General features: G+C 45.1%; 1 protein-coding gene across 1 annotated transcript in view; it reads right to left on the minus strand.

Moving 5' to 3' along the window:
• LOC144821669 (E3 ubiquitin-protein ligase TRIM21-like) overlaps window positions 1-20,080 on the minus strand; it is a 67,883-nt gene extending 47,803 nt beyond the window's left edge. The window contains exons 1-2 of the mRNA XM_078678894.1: window positions 19,973-20,080; window positions 2,271-2,348 (exon numbers count right to left, since the gene is read on the minus strand). Of these exons, the coding sequence (XP_078535020.1) occupies window positions 2,271-2,348; window positions 19,973-20,080 (186 nt within the window). The remainder of the gene's footprint in view (window positions 1-2,270; window positions 2,349-19,972) is intronic.
• Window positions 20,081-22,218: the final 2,138 nt, after the last annotated feature.

Consider the following 22,218-nt stretch of genomic DNA (forward strand, 5'->3'; position numbering starts at 1 on the left):
ATGTGTCCTTCACTGACCTCTCAACTGTGCCTCTGTTCCCTTCACTGTTCCAGTTCTTATTACACTTCTTTACCCATATATATTTTCTGGCATGCAATTTTATTTTTCCTTATGGGTTTGAAGGCTCGAATTTACAGAATTATTAGATATTGAGGTAGTAATAATTAAAGGAACAGATAAGCACGAATAATCTTTGAACAGTCTAACGCCTAAGAGGGCAATGATGCCTTTCTAGTTCTCAGCTACAGGCAGTCTGTTAGGCAAACCTATTGTTTCTAACACAAAACATAAACTTTAGAGGGGCGTTTGGGTCATCCCCTTGCTTATGATTGGATGACCTTCTTGTCTATATCAGGTATCTTTTCTTGTTCGAAGCTTTTCTTTCCTATTCTTGTGTCTGTCCTGTCCAGGAGTATTGTGGTTTTACAGAGTACTGAATGGACGAGGTATATCCTCCCACTGCTACCTTCAGGGTGCTTTTTTCACTGTGTATCAGTACTTGCTACTAGGGGTGTTTCCTTGGACTCTCCTTCACTTGTTCCTCTGCTGCCATGCACTCTGTATGTACTCCCCTCCCTCTGTTCCCTGATGTGACTCATCCCTGTCCGCTGCGCACTCCTCATCATCAATTATTGGTTTCATATTTTTTTTAATGAGGATTTGGCTGGCAGAAAGTGCTACCCGGATGTTTTCTTTCTTTTTTCCGCTGGCCTGCTCTTTATTTTTAATACTTCTAACTTACCTTTACAAAATGATCAATTAAAATTACTGCTGGTGTGTTATGGAGCATGCAACATGATGTGTTGCGAATCATACATGCACAACCATGCAGCAATCTTGCATTTCTAAAGAAATCTCATTATAAGAGGGCTGGCCATACATCTGCATGTGGGCACATGCGTTGTAATGCACTGGTGTACACTTTGGCATGTTAGTGCTAATAAAGAAAGCATTAGAAAAGCTAGTTGCTCGGCCTATTATCTTTGAGATCTACTGGCGTTGCCAGTGCTTGTCTTGAATGCTTATACTCTAGGGAGAGTGGATACAGCAAATTCAGTTCTAGGTTAACAAGCACAGTCAACTTTTGGGATTTTGGAATTGGACTTCACTTTCAATCCATAAATAGGAGTGCATTGCACTGATGGTAGCTCTATTCCACTCATATACCTTCAAAATATCTGGAAACAGATGTTGCTAGCGATATGATCAAAATATAATCGCATTTCAGTTTCACTTATGAAGCTTGAATTCAGCTCTCTCATCTCAGAAAAGAGAAATGAAAACTGCAGATAAAAGTTAATATGATTGGTCATCACTGCATCAGTTAGTAATTGATTCACTTATTTATTTAGCAATGTTATACAAACTCTGCACATCATCTCTCAGTTAGTTCAAGCACCAGGCTGTAGAAACGCCTGCTTGAGAAATGGGAATGTTATGGTTTAGTCACGAAGGACTTAAGTCCAATTTTTTTCCATCGGGATTCGGGACCCCTCTCCTCTAGAGGACACCCATGAAAGGCATGTTTAACAGCTCAGTTTCGAGGAACTTATTGAAATAAATGTAATCTTGCTCTTATATCAGTGCCACATTCAATTAAAGTGCACAATTTGAACGTCAATGATTCAGGTTCATATTGTTGTTGGAATTGGCCCTCTCTGCAAGGCCACACCCAAACATTTTGCACCTGCTCCTCCTGTTTTCTGAACCTGTTTTTTTGGCTTTTAGAATTTTCTGTACTTTACCATTGCTAACTGGTGCTAAAATGCTTGTGTTCTCTCCTTGAAACATGATAACATTGGCTTACCTTCACTTAGCAGATTTCGTTTACTAATATGTCTCTAGTAAGTGGTACTACATGTACCCAGGGCCTGTATATTACATGCTAGTTTTGGGCCTAGCCTGAGAAGCTAGTCCTCATCCCATAAAAGCTTGCCCTCCAACCTGTGCACCAGTACCTATACATGTATGTGTTGGTTTTGAATTAGTTTCAATGTGCAAATTTTATTTGGTTTCAATGTTTAGTAGTCATATAAGGTAAAAGAGTTTTCTTGATTGCCACTGGCACCGCGCGCCGTAGCTTGCAGTGAGTCAATATGCCTGTTGCCATTGTTCACTGTTGCAGGGCCCACCACAAGAGTTGCAGAGATCTTGTAAGACCAGAGCATCTCTCAGCAGCAATCTTGGGTGTGGTTTTCCCATATAAAGCACATCCAAACGTCCAGAACCCGATTTGGACATCAGAGGAGCACCAAAAGACCTGCACTTACCTGCAGTGAAGCTGTCAAGCAGCCACCATGGTCCATCCTCCTCAAGAAGTAAGTCCACGCTACTCGGCCTTTCTTGAACTTGAAAGAAAGAACAAACAATTCAACGTTAAAAAGGTAGCAAATGCAAGCTAGCGCAGCCACAAGCCAATGAGCCCATTTAGATGGTGTAAAACGAAGTTTGCATAACGCAGAAGCCACGCTCTAGTCTACTCACTTGATTTTGATTATGAATGAGATTGTACTTGAACATATGACATAAGTGAACATAACTTGGTTCTTGAGAACATTTGCTTTTTGTGGAACATTTGCTTTTTGGACATTTGATTAGACAGTGCCCGCGAGCCTTCAGAACATGAGGAACTTTTAACCTTGTTACCTGTGGGTCAAGAACTTAGGGGAATCTGAGAAGTATCGGACTACACTTATAGTGGCCAAAGACCGTGACAGTACGCGCACTATGGCAGCGTAGTGTGTTACATCATTTGTATGTCAACAGGAACTGTATGAGAGATAACCTTGGGTGTAATACACATGTTTTGTTACGTTCCTAGACTGTACATTAACAGGTCCCGAGACGAATCTGAACTACGAATACACAACGGATGCCACGACTGACATAGTTGTTTGCAGGTAGGTGAAGGACTAAGCACACTACAGGACAACCCACTGGAGAATAGGTACATCCATGCTTCCAGAACAGGCCAATTCATAATCCTCTCTTTTTTTTTTTATTAAGGTTCAACAACTATTTCCCGGGCACCAAAGACAGCGTCCAATCCAGACCTTTCTCCTAAACTTTACCACATTGCCCTTGTGGGAATTCATATCACAGGTAGAAACTGGGTCTCTAACATCTCTGTGAAGCAGGCAGTGCGGATTGTCAGGTAAGTAGGTAAGTACTGCATTGTTGTAATCTGATACTTAAGTGGCCCTTAAAAACATGTCTCATGCCTGCCATTGCAACCTGTATGCAGTTTTAAACTGCCAATGCAACCTGGCAAAAAACCTCTTGCTAGGCCTAAACATCTCTTTTAAATACAATATGTCCTTCTTGATGTAGACCCTAAAAAGGCCATAGAGCAGGATGCAGTGTATATAAAAATTTGGACATGTACTTTTTAATTTTTTTATCTCCGCGTAGTGAAAAACTGCCATTCTTTGTACTACTGAGAAGCCTACCTCTCTATTAGGATAATGTTCAGTTATGTTCTTACATTGAATAAGTGGAAACCTTTGATAGGGAACAGATAAAAAAGTCATGTTTGGTCTCAAGGGAATTATAATTTCAAATCTTCCTTAAAGGTAATGTCGGATTTTAAGCCACAGATCTGAAAATCCCACGTATGAAATTTGACATTTTCTTGTCCTAACCATTTGATGTCAGCAGTCTGTATCATGGGTCACATGACAGTTAAAAGTTGGCATTTGGCATTTGTGTACTTCTCCCAGACAATGAGACAAAGGGGAACTAGATGTTGGTAGAATGGGCCATCTTGCCAGGATGGGAGGGACTCAGCTGTTCCCTGTCCCACTCACATTTCAAAGGGGCTACCTCAGCACACACACAAAGAACTTGCCACCAGGCTTTTGTCACCCCCTCTGAATCTGGGCAGGAGAAGATGGAACCTTTCCAGAACCAGATGTGGGGGAAGTCTGGAAGTTTCTCCCACTTAGAAGACTGGCACCCATTTCAAATATCATACACTCAGGCCAATTCTTAATTTCCCTCCTTCACATGTGAAGGACCACCAGAAGAACTGCCCTGTACTTCAGAGGACTGCCTTGTACTTCTGAAGACTGCCCTGCTGATGAGGCCTACTTTGTACTCCAGAGGACTGCCCTGCTGCATGAAGCCTGCCTTGTTGCTTGATTCCAGGACTGCCAGACTGACTCCAATGGCTAATTGTGAGCTACAGGGGCACAGAAATCTACAACAACTTGAACCCTGTACCTGTACCCTGCTGGAAGTGAGTCCTACCCGTCCAGTGGTGCCCACCCAGTCCTGGACCTTTGTTAGTGGTGCTAAAGTTGCCCAAACAGCCACAAACAGAAGCTGAGAACCTAAATAATTTTGTACCAAAAAGTGGCCTGAGAACTGATCGAAGACCTGCAAGATCCGCCCATGGTGTGTCGTTGGTCAACCCGACTTTGCGGTAGCTCCTACTACATTCTTCTCCACAGCAGCAAATTTAGTTCGGAGGCTCCCCTTCGGAAGGCTATCTGGCCTTGTGGAACCCTCATTGGTTACAGTCTGCAGCTTAATACTTTTGCATATTTTCGACTTCCAAAAGAGTTACAATGTCCGAAAGTAGAAATTGGCACCACAACTTCATCCAGACACTCCCTGATAATGACACCTTCTCCTCAGACACCTCTGTCTGCCTTTCCCCCACTGATCTTTACCTGTTCAGACATTTTTCTTTAAAATTTCATGTAAGTCTGAAGGTAAACCGAGGCCAGGTGTAATCCACTTTACGTATCAAAACCGCGCTCCATCGCAGACGTTCATAACTTTCAACTTTGCTTTGGTCTCCCACAACTAGATGTCAGCGGTTTGTGCTTTGATCTTTTAGGCACTATTTTTCACTAAACTATTTAACAAATCATGACCCTGGTTCTATTAATTGGATTTTATTTTTTTGGGTATCATTTCATTTATTAAAATGTTTGCTATTTTTCTACATTGGGGTGGGATTATTCTTGTGTTGTGTTTCACATTATTACTGTTTGAGTGCAGCATAAACATTTTACACATTGCCTCTAAGTTCAGGCTGACTTCTTTTGTGCTAAGCTACCAAAGGGTGAACACAGGTGCATTTGGTGGCTTTTGTGGTTCACCCTGACTGGGTCTGTGGTTGTTAAATGAGACGGGTCTTCAACCCTTCAATCAAATACTCAATTATCTACATTGGTCCATTGACTGATGTGTGGTAATGCTTTGTAACTTTAGAGACAACAAATAGTGGGGTACCAATTTCTGCATGGCATGTTACCTAGACCTTTGCCTAGTTGTTTTTTAATCCGCAGCACAGAGGCCTGTAAATGTGATTCTTGCATCCTCTGTGATATCGGGGGTGGGTAGGGCTTGCATTATGTGCTCAAGCCCTTTGGAAATTATGACACACTTTAGCTGCTGGATTTTGAAATCTTTGCAGCACTTGTGTTACTTTCTTTAGGCAGTTCATGTTAATAGTGTTACAGAAATCTCTATGTGCATGAATGGGAATTAGAAGAACCATTTATTTCAAGTGAGGTAGATGAGGGTTCTCCCAGACACATAGGACAGTCAATGGATGGCAGTGAGTGGGCCTCTCCTCTCTGCAGCACCTGAAGCGTTGGCTGCGTTTAGGCAGAGGAAACTCTGCCTTATTCTTTGTAGTGTGTGATCATGGCCTGAAGTGATGTTAACCTGGTTCCATTGTCTTTCCAGTCAGAAATTAATTTCTGTCATTAGTCATTAGAATGCATTTGAGAGTTAACCGGATACTGTTCTAAGACTTGGAGATGGATGGTATTGAACATAAATCTCTAGTTACAAAGGGATGTTTTTATACAGAAGGTATCATTTGAAGTAGGTTACAATGGCGGAGATTGATTACACTGAGTAGGTCAGCAGGAAGGTGTTGATCATGGATACAGAAAGGAAGTTTAACGCAAACTGCAGGAATGTTCCAAACAGGGAGGGGAGGAGGGAATATACCAAGGGGCAGAAGGAAAAGAGGAGAAACTACAGCAGAAGTGCTCCATGGACATTACCAAGCAAGGTTCATGAGTTGTTTTCTGCTATGATTTTTATGAGAGCCTGAAGGACCCAGGGCAGACTGTAAATGAGGGAGGGTGATGGGTCTGTAGTTAGGTGAATCGGGACCCCGGAACCTGTTTTTCATGTTGGTGGGATACAGACTTAATTCAATGCATCTGGAGTAACTAATCTCTGGTAAATGCCGAGAATCTCTTTTATTTGATTAGGGACTTCATAGATTTATTTAGCTCATTAAACCTTCTTGGCTGCTTTATGCCAGTCTCTTCAATATGTCTTCCAGCCAGTCTCGTTTATCGTCTCCCACCACTGCTTGCAGCTGGTGTATTGCAGCTTGGCAAGCTCTCCACTGTACCACTGTTGGTTGATTTGACACCTAACTGGGTCTTTCTTCCTCTGGCCGGAGCCAGAATTTCAAGTGTGGTTTAAGGATTACAGTAAAGGTTTGACTTGCAGGACTTCAGCATCCCTGGCTTTCAGGAAGTCTCTTTTCACAGTTTATAATTCGTAGATCAGAAACTCAACGTAAATGTTAAATAGTTTCAAAGTGAAACATGTATTTTGCTTATTGCTGGTTTCATTGTGGCAATCTTAGTAAATTATTTACTCCATTGCAATCTCATAAATTGAGATTTTCTTTCAGGGCCTCACATCTGTTTTCAGTTGCGATACACTTGGCAGCTGCTCCGTCAATGCTTTTCTGCCCCGTGGCTTTTCAACCCACTCACCTGTAGCTGCAGAAGGCCCTGCAGATGTTCGTCCTTTCAAACAGGGGAGATTAAATGACTTCCTTTTGAGGGAATGGTGATGTTAGGCTAAGTGTCTTGACTCCTACATGTTGTCGCTTGCATTGTTATACCCACTATTGTTCTCTCCCACTGGCTCCAAGGAGATTACAACTTCAATGCATAAATGTTATTCGATCATTATATTTTCTATCAGCACTAGACATTGTTTTATTATGTATACGTATTATAAAAATATTAAAGAGATGTACCATTAATTTCTATTGACGTAGGACATTTTCATTCTCTTGGGAGCATGCTATTATTAACTCACCCGTTGCTCAATTTGTGAGTGAGTTGTAAGTTGCTCCTCATTTGATTGCTGTTAGAAATCGCATCTCCAGTTGGCAGAGGTTAGCACCCTATCCAAGTAGGAACTGCAATTCTAGTTAGGGTAAATCGCAACACAATCCCAAACTGGTAGCTTGGCACAGAGAAGACAGGCTTAACTTAGACGGCAGTGTGTAAAGTTTTGTGCAATAACTCTTACAACAATACAGTAAACAGTAAACAGACCACAAAGAGACTCTACAATAGTTTAGAAACATAAAGAATATTTATCTGAGAAAAACAAGATCAAAATTATCAATATCCACCATGTAGAAGTAATGTAATGTTGAAGAAATAAATGCAGTAAAGTACTTAGAAGCAGGTCACACTAAAAAGGTCGTAAGTTGCCAGTGCAAATCCAAAGTCCAGACCGACCACGATGGAGCACGGGCCCGCTACAGGGGTCCACCTGTGTCCACTGAACTGTAAATTGGATCATCAGGCATTGATTCCGACAGGCTGTGCAGTGAGGTTTTGTGAGACTTTGTACTCGTGCCGTCTGGCGCAGTTTCTGAGAGCTGTCCGCACTGCAGCCAGGCTTTGCGAGGCTTCGCACTGCATCATGATGAATTGGGCAATTACTCAGCTGCAGAATCCCCTTCTGAGACCTAGAACTTGGAGGGGGTACCTCAGGCAAGGTTAGGACTCACAGAAGGCAGAGCCCTGCAGCAGCAAAGAACTGCAGGAAGTCTTATTGTAGAAAAGTGAGCCCATATCGCACCCGATGCCCAGGCTGCTGGTGCAGGGCGACTCTTAGTTCCCATCTTGAATAATTACCAAATAAAGAGACGGGCGCTGGAAGCAGGAAGACAAGGAAAAAGGTTTATTTCTCATGAGGAGAGCCTGTCATTTGGGACACTCGCATAGTGTCTTCGGGAGGTGCTCTAACAAGTTTCTCTGAGGCTTCGTCTTTTATACACAGGTTTGTGGCACACAGGCATCCTTTATTACAATCAAGACATTGTGAAGTACGAAGATATTCCAACACGTGGCTACAGTAGGGGCCCTTATCCTCCATACAATAGGAGGGGGCTGTCATGCAGCTGAGTGTTCTGCTGATTCCTTTGGAATGTGTGCTCCTGATCGAATCTCAGGGGGTGGGGAGGTCATGATCAATAGTGGCTCTTTTTCAAGAGAGGCGAGTGCATACAGTAGTGGGTAATAAACTGTATCCTCAGGCTAAGGGATGACCAGTGGTCCATGTAGACAATTAGGTTCAGAGGAAGAGGTCATCAAAGGAGGGGTATTCATGGAGGGAAAGGAGGTGTTGGTCAGGCGCGGGGTGTGATTCTCAGAGACAGAGTCATGCGGGAGGGGAGGGCTCATGACTTGTGCATGTGAGAGCGGGGGCGGTCAGGGTGCATGGGGGAAGCTTGCAGGGTCAGGGAAGGGGCGCTGGTGATCGATCGCAAACAGAGAGACCATGGTACCTAAAATGGCTGTCGTGTACGTGTGTGCATGGGTCTATGCTAGCGGGATAACACAGTCAGTGTTTTAGCGATCTTCGTTCTGCTTACAACAAGGGGTACTGTGAACACAAATGAACGCCGCCTATGTACATACACATTGCTATTTTCAACAGTCGCCGCTTTTTTTACATAAGCAAGTTCAATTTCTATCTAGTCGATGCTATAGGCAGAATGCAATACATGTTAATTTACATCTGTTGGGTTCTTCATACAAGCCTAGAGATCGGCATAATGTTTAGTCGGTGTAGAATCAAGGAAGAATGTTCTGACACATTATAAAATCAGGTTCACATTGTCTCTCCAGTGACATCAACATACAGGAAAAATGCTCTGATACCTTCGGGTCTTGTCAGTACTATAAGAGACGTTTGAAAAACTAACTACATGAGTGACCGATGAAACATTTTAAAAGGCAATACAAAATGGTTGAGGGAGGGATTCAATTCGATACAAGCAATTAGTCAAGGGGTGAGTAGAAAGTTCTGGAAAGGGGGAGGGTCTTTGTCGCAATGTCTTTTAACAGAGTCCGTCTTCTTTTGTTGGCGCTGCTGAGCACCGGCGGTGGAGCTATAGGTCCAGCTCGGATTCATCCTTACACGTTGCAGGGTGCGATCAGTCCTCTGCTGTTAGATCACAGTCCTGTTTCCTAACTTATTTTCTATGGGGTGCCTCAAGCTGGGCACCTGCGTGTCTTTTCTTTTTCCGTGGCAAAACCTCATTCTATAGTCAAAAGTTTATGTGAAAAAGTTTGTTGAATAATCGAGGGAAGAGAGGGCGGAGTGGGGCCAGATCTTTGAACACACCAAGGGACCAAGGGAGCAAAGGACAACGAGCAGGCAAGCCCAACAGTCGGACTCAAAAGGGGACGAGTTTGAAAGTTATGCCTCGTCCCGCGTCTTGTTGCTCTGCAGTTCCACCTTTGGTCGTCACACGTGCTCCATGATCTGTGGCCAGGCTGTGCGTTATGTCCAGCTCCTCTCCTCCGGTGATTGTATCTTTGAATGGGTAGAAAACAAGTTTTAGAAAAACTGGCAGGAGAAGACATTTATACATCTCAATTCCGTCCCCAATCCTATGTAGGTGGGGAATAAGTTCATCGGTCACAGTCAGAAGTCGTCACTTATGGAGTCTGTAGAAGGGCATTGCTTATTGAATTCATAGACCTGCTTAGCGTTCATTTGCGACATATGATGAGAGAAGTTGGACTTTTATACACAGTGTATTACGTCAAATTCAAAATCGAGTCCTTATGTAGAGACTCGTCCTTCCCTTTAACCCAAGTATCGACAATCTTACATCTCCCTTCGGGGTCGGCTAACTCTTGCAAGCAGGGGCGTTATCGTCATGAAGAAGGGGGAAGGGGGAAGGGGGCAGATGTTGAACATGGCTTTCCTGGGAAATGACCGTTAATCAAGGTCATCAATTACGTTTCGTGGGTAGCTGACATGAGGCTAGGGTTAATCGGGGCGCGTGGGCAGGGAGCTGGGGTCGATCGGGAGAAGTGGGGTACTCTGGATATCCGCACTTAGGCGCAGGGGGGTGGGGCAATCGGGGCATTGGGGATCGCATTTCTAACGAACTGAGAAACAGAAGACCATTGACGTTATAGTTCCCTTATAAAAGGCCAGATTAGGGGACGTCCGTCGTCTTACCTGTCCTTTCCTTCACTACCAACTCGGGTTCTATCGTTTTGCAGAAAGGAGAGGTAGTAATATGGCAAGTCACAATCGTTTTGGTTTTGGTCAATTTTGCTGAACACCTTTGCGTTCGAGGAAACCCAATTATGTTTTGTGCCGGAGGGGCACAACGTCACCATACAAGGAAAGAGGGAAGAGAGAGAGAGAGAGAGAGAGAGAGAGAGAGAGAGAGAGAGAGAGAGAGAGAGAGAGAGAGAGAGAGAGAGAGAGAGAGAGAGAGAGAGAGAGAGAGAGAGAGAGAGAGAGGTACAACAATGGGCCATTCAGTGCGCGCACAACACAGAACAACAGGGGTTAAGTAATACGGAAACACAGGCAGAGGGATGACGTAGATTCATGCATCACGTACACACAAACTCAGACGGGGGAGACAGTACATGTATTATATACAAAAATCCAAGACAAAACATAGAACAGTTATTGGCCAAAATGATCTCCTCCTGTACGCTGCGCATTCTCAGCATCCTAAGCTCTCTTTACTTTTTCTTTTCTTTTTATTGTCGGCTGCCTTTACTGGAGGTTGTGGTTGCACACACTTACGTCTCTGCCACTTGGTCATGAACTAACATGGTCGGGCTAGTGCTCACGGTGGTATTTTCGAGTCATTTTAGCAAATGTGCTTCCAGGCTGAGACAATAGTCGGTGTCAGTTGGAGAACAATGGGGCAGCTTTGAGTTACATGTCTATGAGGATGCGAAAAAAAAGGGGGGGGTAGTAGGTTTTTAAATATTGGCAATATTCCTAGTCCTCTCGGCGGAGGATACTTGTGTAAACCTTACCTCGAAATATACCCTAAACTTTCCCTATTTAGTTAAGTGTGGAGTGCTTAATCATGTGTGCACATTATTTTTGGTGGTATTATTCGGACCGCGTGGGCACCATAATCGAACGCCTTTTTCCCGTCTTCTTCGTCCGTTAGATCACCATTTTCCTTTTTTGTATTCTTAATCGATGTTCCAAAGTGACCTGCAGAAAGAGGGAAAAAGAAGGGGGGCGGGGGCAGCATTTAAGAACACATCAGCGCGCATAAACCCGAAAAGGCTTTTACTTACTACATACTCGGTCTATCTCCACGGAACGCAGTTCTTGCCAACTCGGCATTTAAGCCCAGATGAACCTTTTAGTGTGGGAGAGATGATTATCGGAAGCCAGTGTGTGGTATTACGGATCGTATGTAGTGAGGCCAGATGGCACTCCTTCGGAGCGACTTAGGGGCATTTTAGCACAATTTTCCTGATACAGGTGGCATATAAAGTATAGACTGAATTCCAGGGTCTTTTAGCGGTTGCTTTAGGCTGTACAAAAATGTGCAAAGTACATACAACAAAAACATGGACCATTCATGTTTGCAGTATTTCTGCGTACTATACCCTTTAACCCTTATCTAATCGAGCTGAGTCATTTCACCTATATTTTAGTTATATCGAAAATAGTGATCATTCATTCGAGACTTATCAATTTACGCGGGACAACTATATTTGCTTTCTCCAAAAATCTTTAATAAGAATGTCGGTGCACAAATACGGGCCTACAACCCCGTGGGCCGGCCACGGAGCAGGCTGGAACTGTAGATGTGGGGATACTTTATTAGTGGAAAACTTAATGGAGTCGGTGGTCGTTAATTTCATAAACAGTGCGAAAAGTGTAATAAAATCATGTCGAGACTTCAGTGTGAGCGAGTGTCATAAGTGTTGGGCTTCGAACTTTCAATAATCATGATGCGTCAAACTTAACAACAATTCATTGTCCGAATGTTCAATCAATACCCATCTGATGTCAATTTACTGTCTGAACACATAATCAGTACCCATCCAATATCAATTCATTGTCCGAACATATAACCAGTACCCATCCCATATCAATTCATTTCCCGAACTGACAGTACACATCCTGAATCAATTAATTGTCCGAACATATAATCAGTACACATCCTATATCAATCCATGTGGTTAAAAAAACCCTGCATACATATCTCATGACACCAGGGCTGAACAATCGGGGTACAACAAGGAGTTGAAAGTTTCATTTGCATCGGCGCCATTTTGGGTGCAGTCAGGCAGAACCAGGCATAGTCTAAATCTCTACTAACTCGTGATTGGCCCAGAGCTTCCTTTTGGCAGTCCAAAGAGTTCCGTCAAAGGGCAAAAGAAAGGATCGGTGGTCTGAACCATCAGTCAAAGGGGGAGGGAGGCAACAATCTTTTCTACCGGGTCATACTGTGTTTTCACCGGAACTGATCCGAACTGTAGTCTGCAGGATTCTAGTCATTCAAACTGAGGCTGGCGCCAGCATGGGAGCGCCGACGTCCTGCGGCTACATTTCCATCGTTCCGTGGGCAATCATGGCAGTCATTCCCCATCGGGGGTATCTGCGGGAGTCGGGGACTCCCGCGGCTCCTCTAGAATCTTCAGGGACGAGGAGAACTTTTATGATGGTGGCATCCACAAGCAACCGGGACATTCCTTCATGTTGGGCCCACTCTTGCAAGGTCGACCGCCATTTTGAGAGTTCGGCAGCTACCGGCGATCGCGGGGTCAAATGAGCAGACGGGCTCCAACCTGCCGGGCGAGGTGTTGCAGCATCGCCACAGTGGATGAACCCTTTTCCGGGTGCGTGGAGCGTCGCTGCACCGCAAGAGTGGACGAACCCTTTGCCGGGTGCGAGGTGCGTTGAGGGCGCAGCTGGGGAGCCTCCACCTGAGGAGGTGGGAGAGGCTCGTTCGCGCCGCCTCTCCCTCCCGGTGCACCCCACGGCGTCTCACTTGACATTTGTTATGGCCGGACCAGGCGATGAGGGCGGGGGGGTCGGAGGCATGTGCAAGACATCCCCCACCAGTGTTGTCGCAGCAATTATAGAAGAAAGAAGAAACGTCCCGTCCGTCTTTGGGCCGGGCCTCTGGTTGATGGTGGCCGGACGCTCTTCGCTCCGGCCCCAGGAACGGGTTCCTTGGTTCATCCGGTGGGGCAGGCCTTGGCGTGTGGCGCCTCTCCTGGGCCTTTCGTGTAGTGGCCTCTCCACTCCCAGGCCCTCCATGGATGCTGGTCCAGACTGGGAGAGAGAGGGGGGGGTCGAGGACACGGACATTCCCCCCCCTGCAACTCTCCAGGGTTGTCGTAGCAGTCCCCTTGGCCGGGTCCCGTCGGCCTCGGCCTCTCCTCCGGCTACACCCTATGTGATGATCTCCGGCCGACGGTTGGCAGCAGGACCCGCCCTACATGTGTTGCTTCCGGCTGGGCGTAGCCGCAAACCTGTTGCACTTTGGGAGTTTCCAGAAAGGGGGCGGATGCCTGCTGACTTGTATCTTTCCCAGGTTGCCGTTATTTGGGCGTGGCAGGCGGTGGGACAGACATGTTTGGAGCAATGAGGGGCGATGAAGCCTCGTTGCCTCGTGGCCGTCGCAATGTCAAGCTTGGCTTCTCTTATCATTTTCAGGTTTCTTATTAAGGGCTTATTTCTAACGTTTATTGTTTCTAGGACAATAATAGGTTTTATCATTAAGTATTGTTATCGTTTCCTTGTTCGTTATTTAATAAAAAGTTCATCAGTGGCCTACTGATTTCGTTTTCCTATTCCTTTCTTTCCAGGTTGTTTCATGCTAAAGTTTCTGTTAACAGGATACAGTGATCACTTCGTTATTATTGCATATGTCCTTTTCACTAGGGGTGCTCTCCGGTCGGGCCAGATGACCTACCTCTAGTGAATGGTCCGGGTGAGACTGGGGCATCAATCAGTGGGGAGTAGATAGGCATGACAGATTACAACGGGGGACAAAGGTCCGCATTACCTACCCTTCCTTACTTGCAAAGACTAGACAGAACATTTCTATTCCACGTTATTTGCAAACAGAGAATACCTCCAAAAAGAACAATTCCAAACAGTCAATGTTCGGACAATCAATCAATCAATGAGGAACGAAATAGGCACGACGGGTTAAAAGCTTGCGTTACCTACCCTTCACTATCTGCAAAGGGAGAGAGAATATTCCTATTCTTCCCCGTTTGCAGGCAGAGAAGATCCTTAAGAGAACCAACTTCGAACAATTCAATGCTCGATTCAAACAATCAATCAATGGGGAGAAAAATAGGTATGACGGATTACAATGGGGACAAAAGTCTGCATTACCTATCCTTCACTATCTGCAAAGACTAAACAGAGTATGGCGACTCTGTGCTTGTTTGCAAATAGAGAATCTCTCAGAGACAATAAAGTGAGTAATACTAGTATTTTCAAACAATCAATCAATCAATTTCGCAATTTGTCGTGTGTCACGACCTTACCCGGACCGGACCATGTGGACAGTTCTTCGCCTTCCCTTTTCCAGCGCCCGATCGTTCTCTTTCTCCATGTTTTTACCGCAGCATTCCTGTGGGATTCCAGTCAGGACAATAGGTCATTTGAGAGAGGTCCGTTCGGAATCGGTGAAGTTCATTCAATCGGCAGCCGGACGAGGGCCCTCTCAAGGCAGGTATACTCCAATCATTTAGATGTTCACCTCATCGTCTGGACCTCTCTTACCGGACCTTATGTCGCTGATGGGCCCCGCGTTGGGACGCCAATTGTAGAAAAGTGAGCCCATATCGCACCCGATGCCCAGGCTGCTGGTGCAGGGCGACTCTTAGTTCCCTTCTTGAATAATTACCAAATAAAGAGACGGGCGCTGGAAGCAGGAAGACAAGGAAAAAGGTTTATTTCTCATGAGGAGAGCCTGTCATTTGGGACACTCGCATTGTGTCTTCGGGAGGTGCTCTAACAAGTTTCTCTGAGGCTTCGTCTTTTATACACAGGTTTGTGGCACACAGGCATCCTTTATTACAATCAAGACATTGTGAAGTACGAAGATATTCCAACACGTGGCTACAGTAGGGGCCCTTATCCTCCATACAATAGGAGGGGGCTGTCATGCAGCTGAGTGTTCTGCTGATTCCTTTGGAATGTGTGCTCCTGATCGAATCTCAGGGGGTGGGGAGGTCAGGATCAATAGTGGCTCTTTTTCAAGAGAGGCGAGTGCATACAGTAGTGGGCAATAAACTGTATCCTCAGGCTAAGGGATGACCAGTGGTCCATGTAGACAATTAGGTTCAGAGGAAGAGGTCATCAAAGGAGGGGTATTCATGGAGGGAAAGGAGGTGTTGGTCAGGCGCGGGGTGTGATTCTCAGAGACAGAGTCATGCGGGAGGGGAGGGCTCATGACTTGTGCATGTGAGAGCGGGGGCGGTCAGGGTGCATGGGGGAAGCTTGCAGGGTCAGGGAAGGGGCGCTGGTGATCGATCGCAAACAGAGAGACCATGGTACCTAAAATGGCTGTCGTGTACGTGTGTGCATGGGTCTATGCTAGCGGGATAACACAGTCAGTGTTTTAGCGATCTTCGTTCTGCTTACAACAAGGGGTACTGTGAACACAAATGAACGCCGCTTATGTACATACACATTGCTATTTTCAACATTATGTGTCCCTAAGACTTCAGAAACAGGAGGGAAGCTAACAAGGCCTTGGAGATCACTTTGGCGGGAAGGCAGAGTCCAGCTCTCCTTCCAGCAGACTCAGAGAACTGTAGGCAGCAGGGCAACAAGAAGGAAAACAGTCCTTCCAGAAAACAATCCAGTTGAGTCATTTGAGCAGCACCACAGTTCTTCTGAAAGAGATTTGGTTTAAGTCCAGTGTGTCTGATTTGGGAGGGTCAGAGACCCAGTACCTATACCCAAATGTACCTTTGTTGTGGGGGAAATTTCAAAGAATGGTTTTGATGTGCACAAGCTCCCCTTTCAAGCCAGTCCTGTCTGCCAGGTTGACTATGGGGATCACCAGCCATTTGTGTGGGGTCACGTCATTGCTCCTTGATGGCCCGCTGTGAGCCCCCGTTCCTCCCGTCTGCCCAGGCTGGCCATCAGAATGCAGATTTATGCAGAGGGATGTATATCGGTGTTGGTGAAGAATGCACGAATAGGAACTGTCACCCCATTCAGATGTCTATTGGAGACAGGCTGGAAGTCAGATAGAGCAAGATTAAGAGCAGGAAAATGCCCACTGTCTGAAAGTAGCATTTCTGAACTAGTAGTGTTAAATCCAACCTTACCAACAAAGCACATTTATAACTACTATTCCACCCATACCAAACATGATAAAGCTACTCCCCTGGGATCAGGAATAACCACTTAGAAGCACGTGAGGTAATTCCCAGTGCTACTCTGAGGGGAATAGGCCTCACCATAGTGAAAAACAAAATAAGCTGTTTTTTACTACCAGGACATGTTAAAGCAGACAAACACATGTCATTCCCTTTGCTTACATAGCACCCTCTCCCCTGGGTTGCCAAGGGCTGTCCTTAGGGGTGACTTTAATTTACAGGCCCTGGGCACCTGTATTGCACATTACTAGGGACTTATAAGTAAATTAAATATGCCAATTGGGTACGATCCAATGTTACCATATTTTGGGGGAGAGGACACAAGTATTTTATCACTGATTAGTAGAGCCAAAAGTATGCATAGTCCTAGAGCCAGCAAAAATGGGTACAGAAAATGGAGGGAGGTAGGCGAACAAAGTTGGAGGAAGACCCTCATAAGGCTGTCATGTGTAACAATTACTTAAACTCGAACATGCCATTGGAGAAAAACAGTTCTTATGCCTTATCCCATACACTGCCCTTGAAAAAATAGGTAACAAAAAGGTCTACAGTTCAAATACTGTAGGGAAATATACCCTGAGTTCAATGATTTTTTACTTTACCTCACCCCAGGCTCAGAGGTATGTGGATTTTGCAAAAATTGTTTTCTAACATAATTTTGAAATAGTCTATTTTTTAACACTTATACGCCCACTTTTATCTGATAATACACTAATCTTATTTAATGTTATATGTTCCCAAGTGCTCCCATTTTTCATTTTGCATCATATCTTTGTCAGTCATTTCTGTTCCTTCTCCTCTGTGAACTCAAGATCCACTAACAACAACTGCCTTAAGAAACATTGTGCCTGATGCCCATTTTTTGAAATCGTGTTACTGGTTGACTGGGGTGTGAGCCCCGGTCAAGCAGCAACCACAATCCTTGTCGGGGTAAGGCACAAGCAAACCCCAAATTAACCTAAGCTCAATCCCCTGGTAGCTTGGCAAAGAGCAGTTAGGCTGACCTTGGAGGAAATGTGCAAAGTATTTGTGCAACTCTTCAAACCGGAAAAACAATTAAACAACCACACTAAAAGATCCCACACCAGGTTAGAAAAATAGAACGTAATCAATAAATAAAACAAAACCAAAATGACAAATAACAAATCAGTAGAACTGATGTTATGAAGTTTTGCAGAATAAAGTGTAATACAGCGCCTAAAAGCAGAAAGCGCGAACCACAGCTATCTGGTCGTGCTGGACCAGGTCAAAGTCAAATGTAGCTGCTGTTGCTGGATGCGTGTCGGATACAGTCCCAGACTAGTCCTTGAAGTTTCACCTTCTCAATTTTTGTGTCAAGAGTCCTGTTCACGTTGGAGAGGGTCGTGTGGAGCGAGAAGAGCATTGTGGGTGGTAGTCGGCATGACGGGAAGAGTAGACTGGGCATTGCAGACTGGTGGGCTGGTGCTCCATGTTGGCTGTCCTCCACGGGCAATAGATGCTTGCTGTGCGAAAAGACAGGCTGGTGGTAGCTCATGCTGAATTTTGGTGTGAGCAGCGCAGTCTGGGTGGGAATGGCTATTTGCAAAGAGCCCAAAAGCTTGATTTTAAGAGCCCCTGAGCAACGCCAAGGGTTGAGGACCTTTGGGGGACCACTTTGCAGGTCAGTACCTCACTGCAGATGGATCAAGGAGAGGGTTGTTGGGGAGCCTTTCATGTCCTTGAGGTTCAGATCAGGAGACCAGCAGACTAGTCCTTTGAGTCACTCTGGGCCTGGGTTCAAGATGAAGCTGCAGATCAAGTATTTATTTCCAAAGAAAGAGGTCAGCACAGCAGGGCAGCAGTTCCCCTAGAACAGCAGTCCAGCAGAGTAGCAATCCTTGTAGCAGCACAGCGGTCCTTCTTCCTGGCAGGGTATCCACAGGTCCAGAAGTGTACTGTAGAGTTGGTGTCTGCAGTCTAGTATTTATACACAGTTGTGCCATTAAAGTGGGGTAGAGACTTCTAGATGCATGACTTTAAAGTGCATAGATGCCCTGCCTTCCTGTCCTTGGCTCCCGACTAACTATAGGGAGACAGGTCACAGCATATTCAATTGTAATTGAGGCTGTGCCCAGCTCATCCCTCCCTTCCTGTCAATGATGGCCCGTGCAGTCAGATCTAAGCTCCCATTGTGTGTTGCTGTCTAGGAGGGATACACAAAAGCCCAACTGCCACCCACACCCAGTCATGTGACCCAGAGACAGGTGGCAGGCACCAAATAGCTAAGGCAAGAAAGTTAGGATTTTAAATTAGGATTTCAGAGACACCAAGCATGAACTGGGTATCTCTTCCCTTTTGGAAATTACACTTATAAAATGCAATAAAACAACTCCAATGTTATCCCATGGGAGAGATAAGCCATGAAAAATGAATGTAAGAATTTTTCGCTACTAGGACAAGTAAAACTCATATGTACCTGTCCTCCTTTTTAAATACTTTGGACCCTTCCCTTTGGGCAGTCCAGGGTCTACCCTTGGGGTGACTTAAATGTAGTAAAAATGAAAGTTTGGGCCTGACAAAAGGTTTATTTTGCCAGTTTGAAACGGCAGTTTAAATTGCACACACAGGCTGTGCAGTGGCAGGCCTGAGACATGTTTAAAGTACTATTTAAGTGGGTGGCACAACCGTGCTGCAGCCCCACTAGTAGCCTTTAATAAATGGGCATGTAATCACACTGTACTAGGGATTTAAAAGAAAATTAAATTTGCCAGTTGGGTATAAGCCAATATTACCATGTTTTAGGAAAAGAACACACGCATTTTATCATTGGTTAGCAATGGTAAAGTTTGCAGAGTCCTAAGGCCAGCAACTACTAAATCAACAAAAACAGGAGGTCTGAAGACAAAAGGTTAGGGAGAAACCAGCACCAAGGATGTCAGGTCGAACCCACATGCAAACCACAGTACTCGGGTTGCACGTTATAATGTACAAACAGTCCCCTTATTTATTTATTTTGTAAAAAATACTCCCACTAACTGCAAACAAATGTTTTGTACAGTTAGTAGTCCATCTAATCAGCCTGAGCAATATAAAAGGGGAAAAATTATGAAATGGCAACGTCTTCAATAGTGAATGGTTGTTCATGATTATTTTAGAGATATGAAACTGACAATGAAATAAAATATGTTACAGTACCAAATTGCTAGACACATATTGGGTCTAGTCTGTAATTTGCCTCTTCTCCACTGCTGCATTGGGAAAAGAAACATAACCAACAGTTAGGTAAACATATTCATTTTGCCTCCTAGAACCAAAGTTTGACTGCCTCAACATACCTTACTTATTTGCAGTACAAAACCGATGAATATATACATTTGTATGATATATACAAATGTGCAGTTCTCTTTATCAAACATGTTTGTCCTGCTAACCTCCTCTTTCATAGAAAAATATTACTCTTCTGCCTCTAAGGTATACTATCCCATCATGCCCTACATTTTCATTTACATGTTAGAACATGCATGAACATGTTGAGGCCCACCTTCTTCATTGATGTAGACATATCACAAACCTACCAGAACTTGAGTATCAAGAAGATGATGATGCACATACCACACAGGTGAGAAACCATCGGAACACTGTGGTCTTAACCACGCGTGTTCCGACACAGCAAGCTCAATCATGCTTGCCTTATCCATGCATATGCCTTAACCACACATATGCGTGGTTAAGGCAGTGCACGGTCTAGCTGCTGACTGATGAGGATGGAATCAGGAAGACCTCACAGGAAGATATCCGCTGTGAGGTAAGTGGGGCTGGGCTGTAGTTTGGGCTGGGGGGGTTAGGAGTAGTTTTGTGGGCTGAGGTGAGTCGGGGTAGTTTTCTGGTGGGGGTAAGGGGTAATTTTGTGGGCTGGGGTGGGATAGGGTAGTTTTCTGGGCTAAGGGTGGTCGGGGTAGTTTTCGGGGCCGGGGAGTCGGGGTAGTTTTGTGAGCTGGGAGGTGGGTTGGGTGTAGTTTTCTGGGCTGGGACAGGGTTGGGGTCGTTTTCTGGCCTGGGGGGTCGGGTAGTTTTCTGGGCTGGGGGATGGGTCGGGGGTAGTTTTCTGGATTGGGGTGGGTCGTAGTCGTTTTCAGGGCTAGAGGGGGTGGAGGTAGTTTTCAGGGCTGGAGGGGCTCGGGCTAGTTTTCAGGGCTGGGGGATCGGTGTCATTTTCAGGACAAGGGGGGTCAGGGGTAGTTTTCCAGACTGGTGGTAGGACGGGAGTAGCTTTTTGGGAAGGAAGATGGGTCGAGGATAGTTTTTTAATTAGGGGTTAGGGTATTAGGCCTCAGGGCAGGTGACGGGAATGGTTAGTCTCGTAGTTTTTAGGGCTTAGGGGAGGGTGGGGTAGTTTTTAGGAATGGGTCAGGGCTGTGTCAGGGCTGGGCTGGATCAGGTTAAGGGACAGGGTTTTAGGCCTTAGGGCAGGGGGAGGGGAATAGGTAGTTGGGTAGTTTTTAGGGCTTAGATGAGGGCGGATAGTTTATAATGCTGGAGGGTGTCAGGGAAGTTTTGTTAAATAAGGATTTGCCTTAAGGCAGTGGAAGGGATCAGGGTAGTTGTAGGGACAATGCAAGGGACTGCTGGGAGGGGGATGAGGTAGTGTTTAATGGTTAGGGACAGCGTGGGGGTTGGGAGGAGGTAGGGGTATTTGGACCTCAGGGTGGGGATGGGGGAGTTTGAAGCTTAGGTCAGGGGGAGGGCGTTACAACCTTCGCCATGCATACCCCTTTACCATTCGTGCCCTACCAGAGAATTATGTGGTAAAGGCATACATCGTAAAGGAATGTGTGGTTAAGATGCATTCATGGTTTAGGCTGTGTAGTAAAGGCACGCGTGGTTTATACAGTTGTGCCTCTATCATACAACCCACACAGGTAGTGTGTCATAAGGGGGTGCACTCAGCACATGGCTGGGGCCCACGCGGACTGATGCTCTAGCATTCCACGGTTGTGGTAACCTGGAATGATGTTACCGTATGAGTGCAGACTGTCACAGTGCCAGATAGAAAAGACAGAGACAGGACTGAGGAGTTGTGGGCTACGCAAAGGCTTCCAAACTTGGATTTCGCCTTCCTCTGTTAGGCCATGGATTACAGGACAAGTGAATGGACGTGCCTTATGAACTGCTCTTTCAAAGATGGTGGTCTGTTCTGGGAAGAAGAATTGCAGCTGTCTAAGGTTCCCAATGCAAGATGAGGTATTTTCTGTGATATAATTACTGATTTAATCTTATATAAGGAGGCATTTATGAGTGTTGAATTATTGCAAAGTATTTCTTCCTTTATTTTCATCAGGTTCATCACTCACTTGATGCAATTTTTGTTCCACAGTTTGGTCCTTACTGTTGGACTCGCCCTTGGATCTCCTGATGGATGTCTCTGCTTGGCTCTTTCCTCTTGCTTTGTGTCAGGGAGAAATTAGTGCCTTGGAATTTACCTCTGCATCAATCTTCATCTTTCTTCAAGAACTACAAAATGCCTTTGCGGCTTTCCTAACTGGAACCCTTTAAAGGAAATACTTTCACATTTCACATGAACTATTCTGTGCAGGGTGGTATTGTGGTTACTGGGAGAAGTGGCCCTTTCCTTGTGCAATTAAGAGCAAAATCTAACAGACCTTTTCAATGTCCAGTCGTTGACAAGTGTATTATTTCCACTGGCTGGTAAATTGGAGTGTTTCACTTAAGAACATCAGCCCTCTTTCTTTACTTAGAAGAAACTGCTTTTATTTGGGCCTGTGGCGTGTCCTTTTATGTTAATGATTTTGTGACTGCCCTT

This window comes from Lissotriton helveticus, chromosome 2_2, assembly GCF_964261635.1.
Source record: "Lissotriton helveticus chromosome 2_2, aLisHel1.1, whole genome shotgun sequence".
NCBI lineage: Eukaryota > Metazoa > Chordata > Amphibia > Caudata > Salamandridae > Lissotriton > Lissotriton helveticus.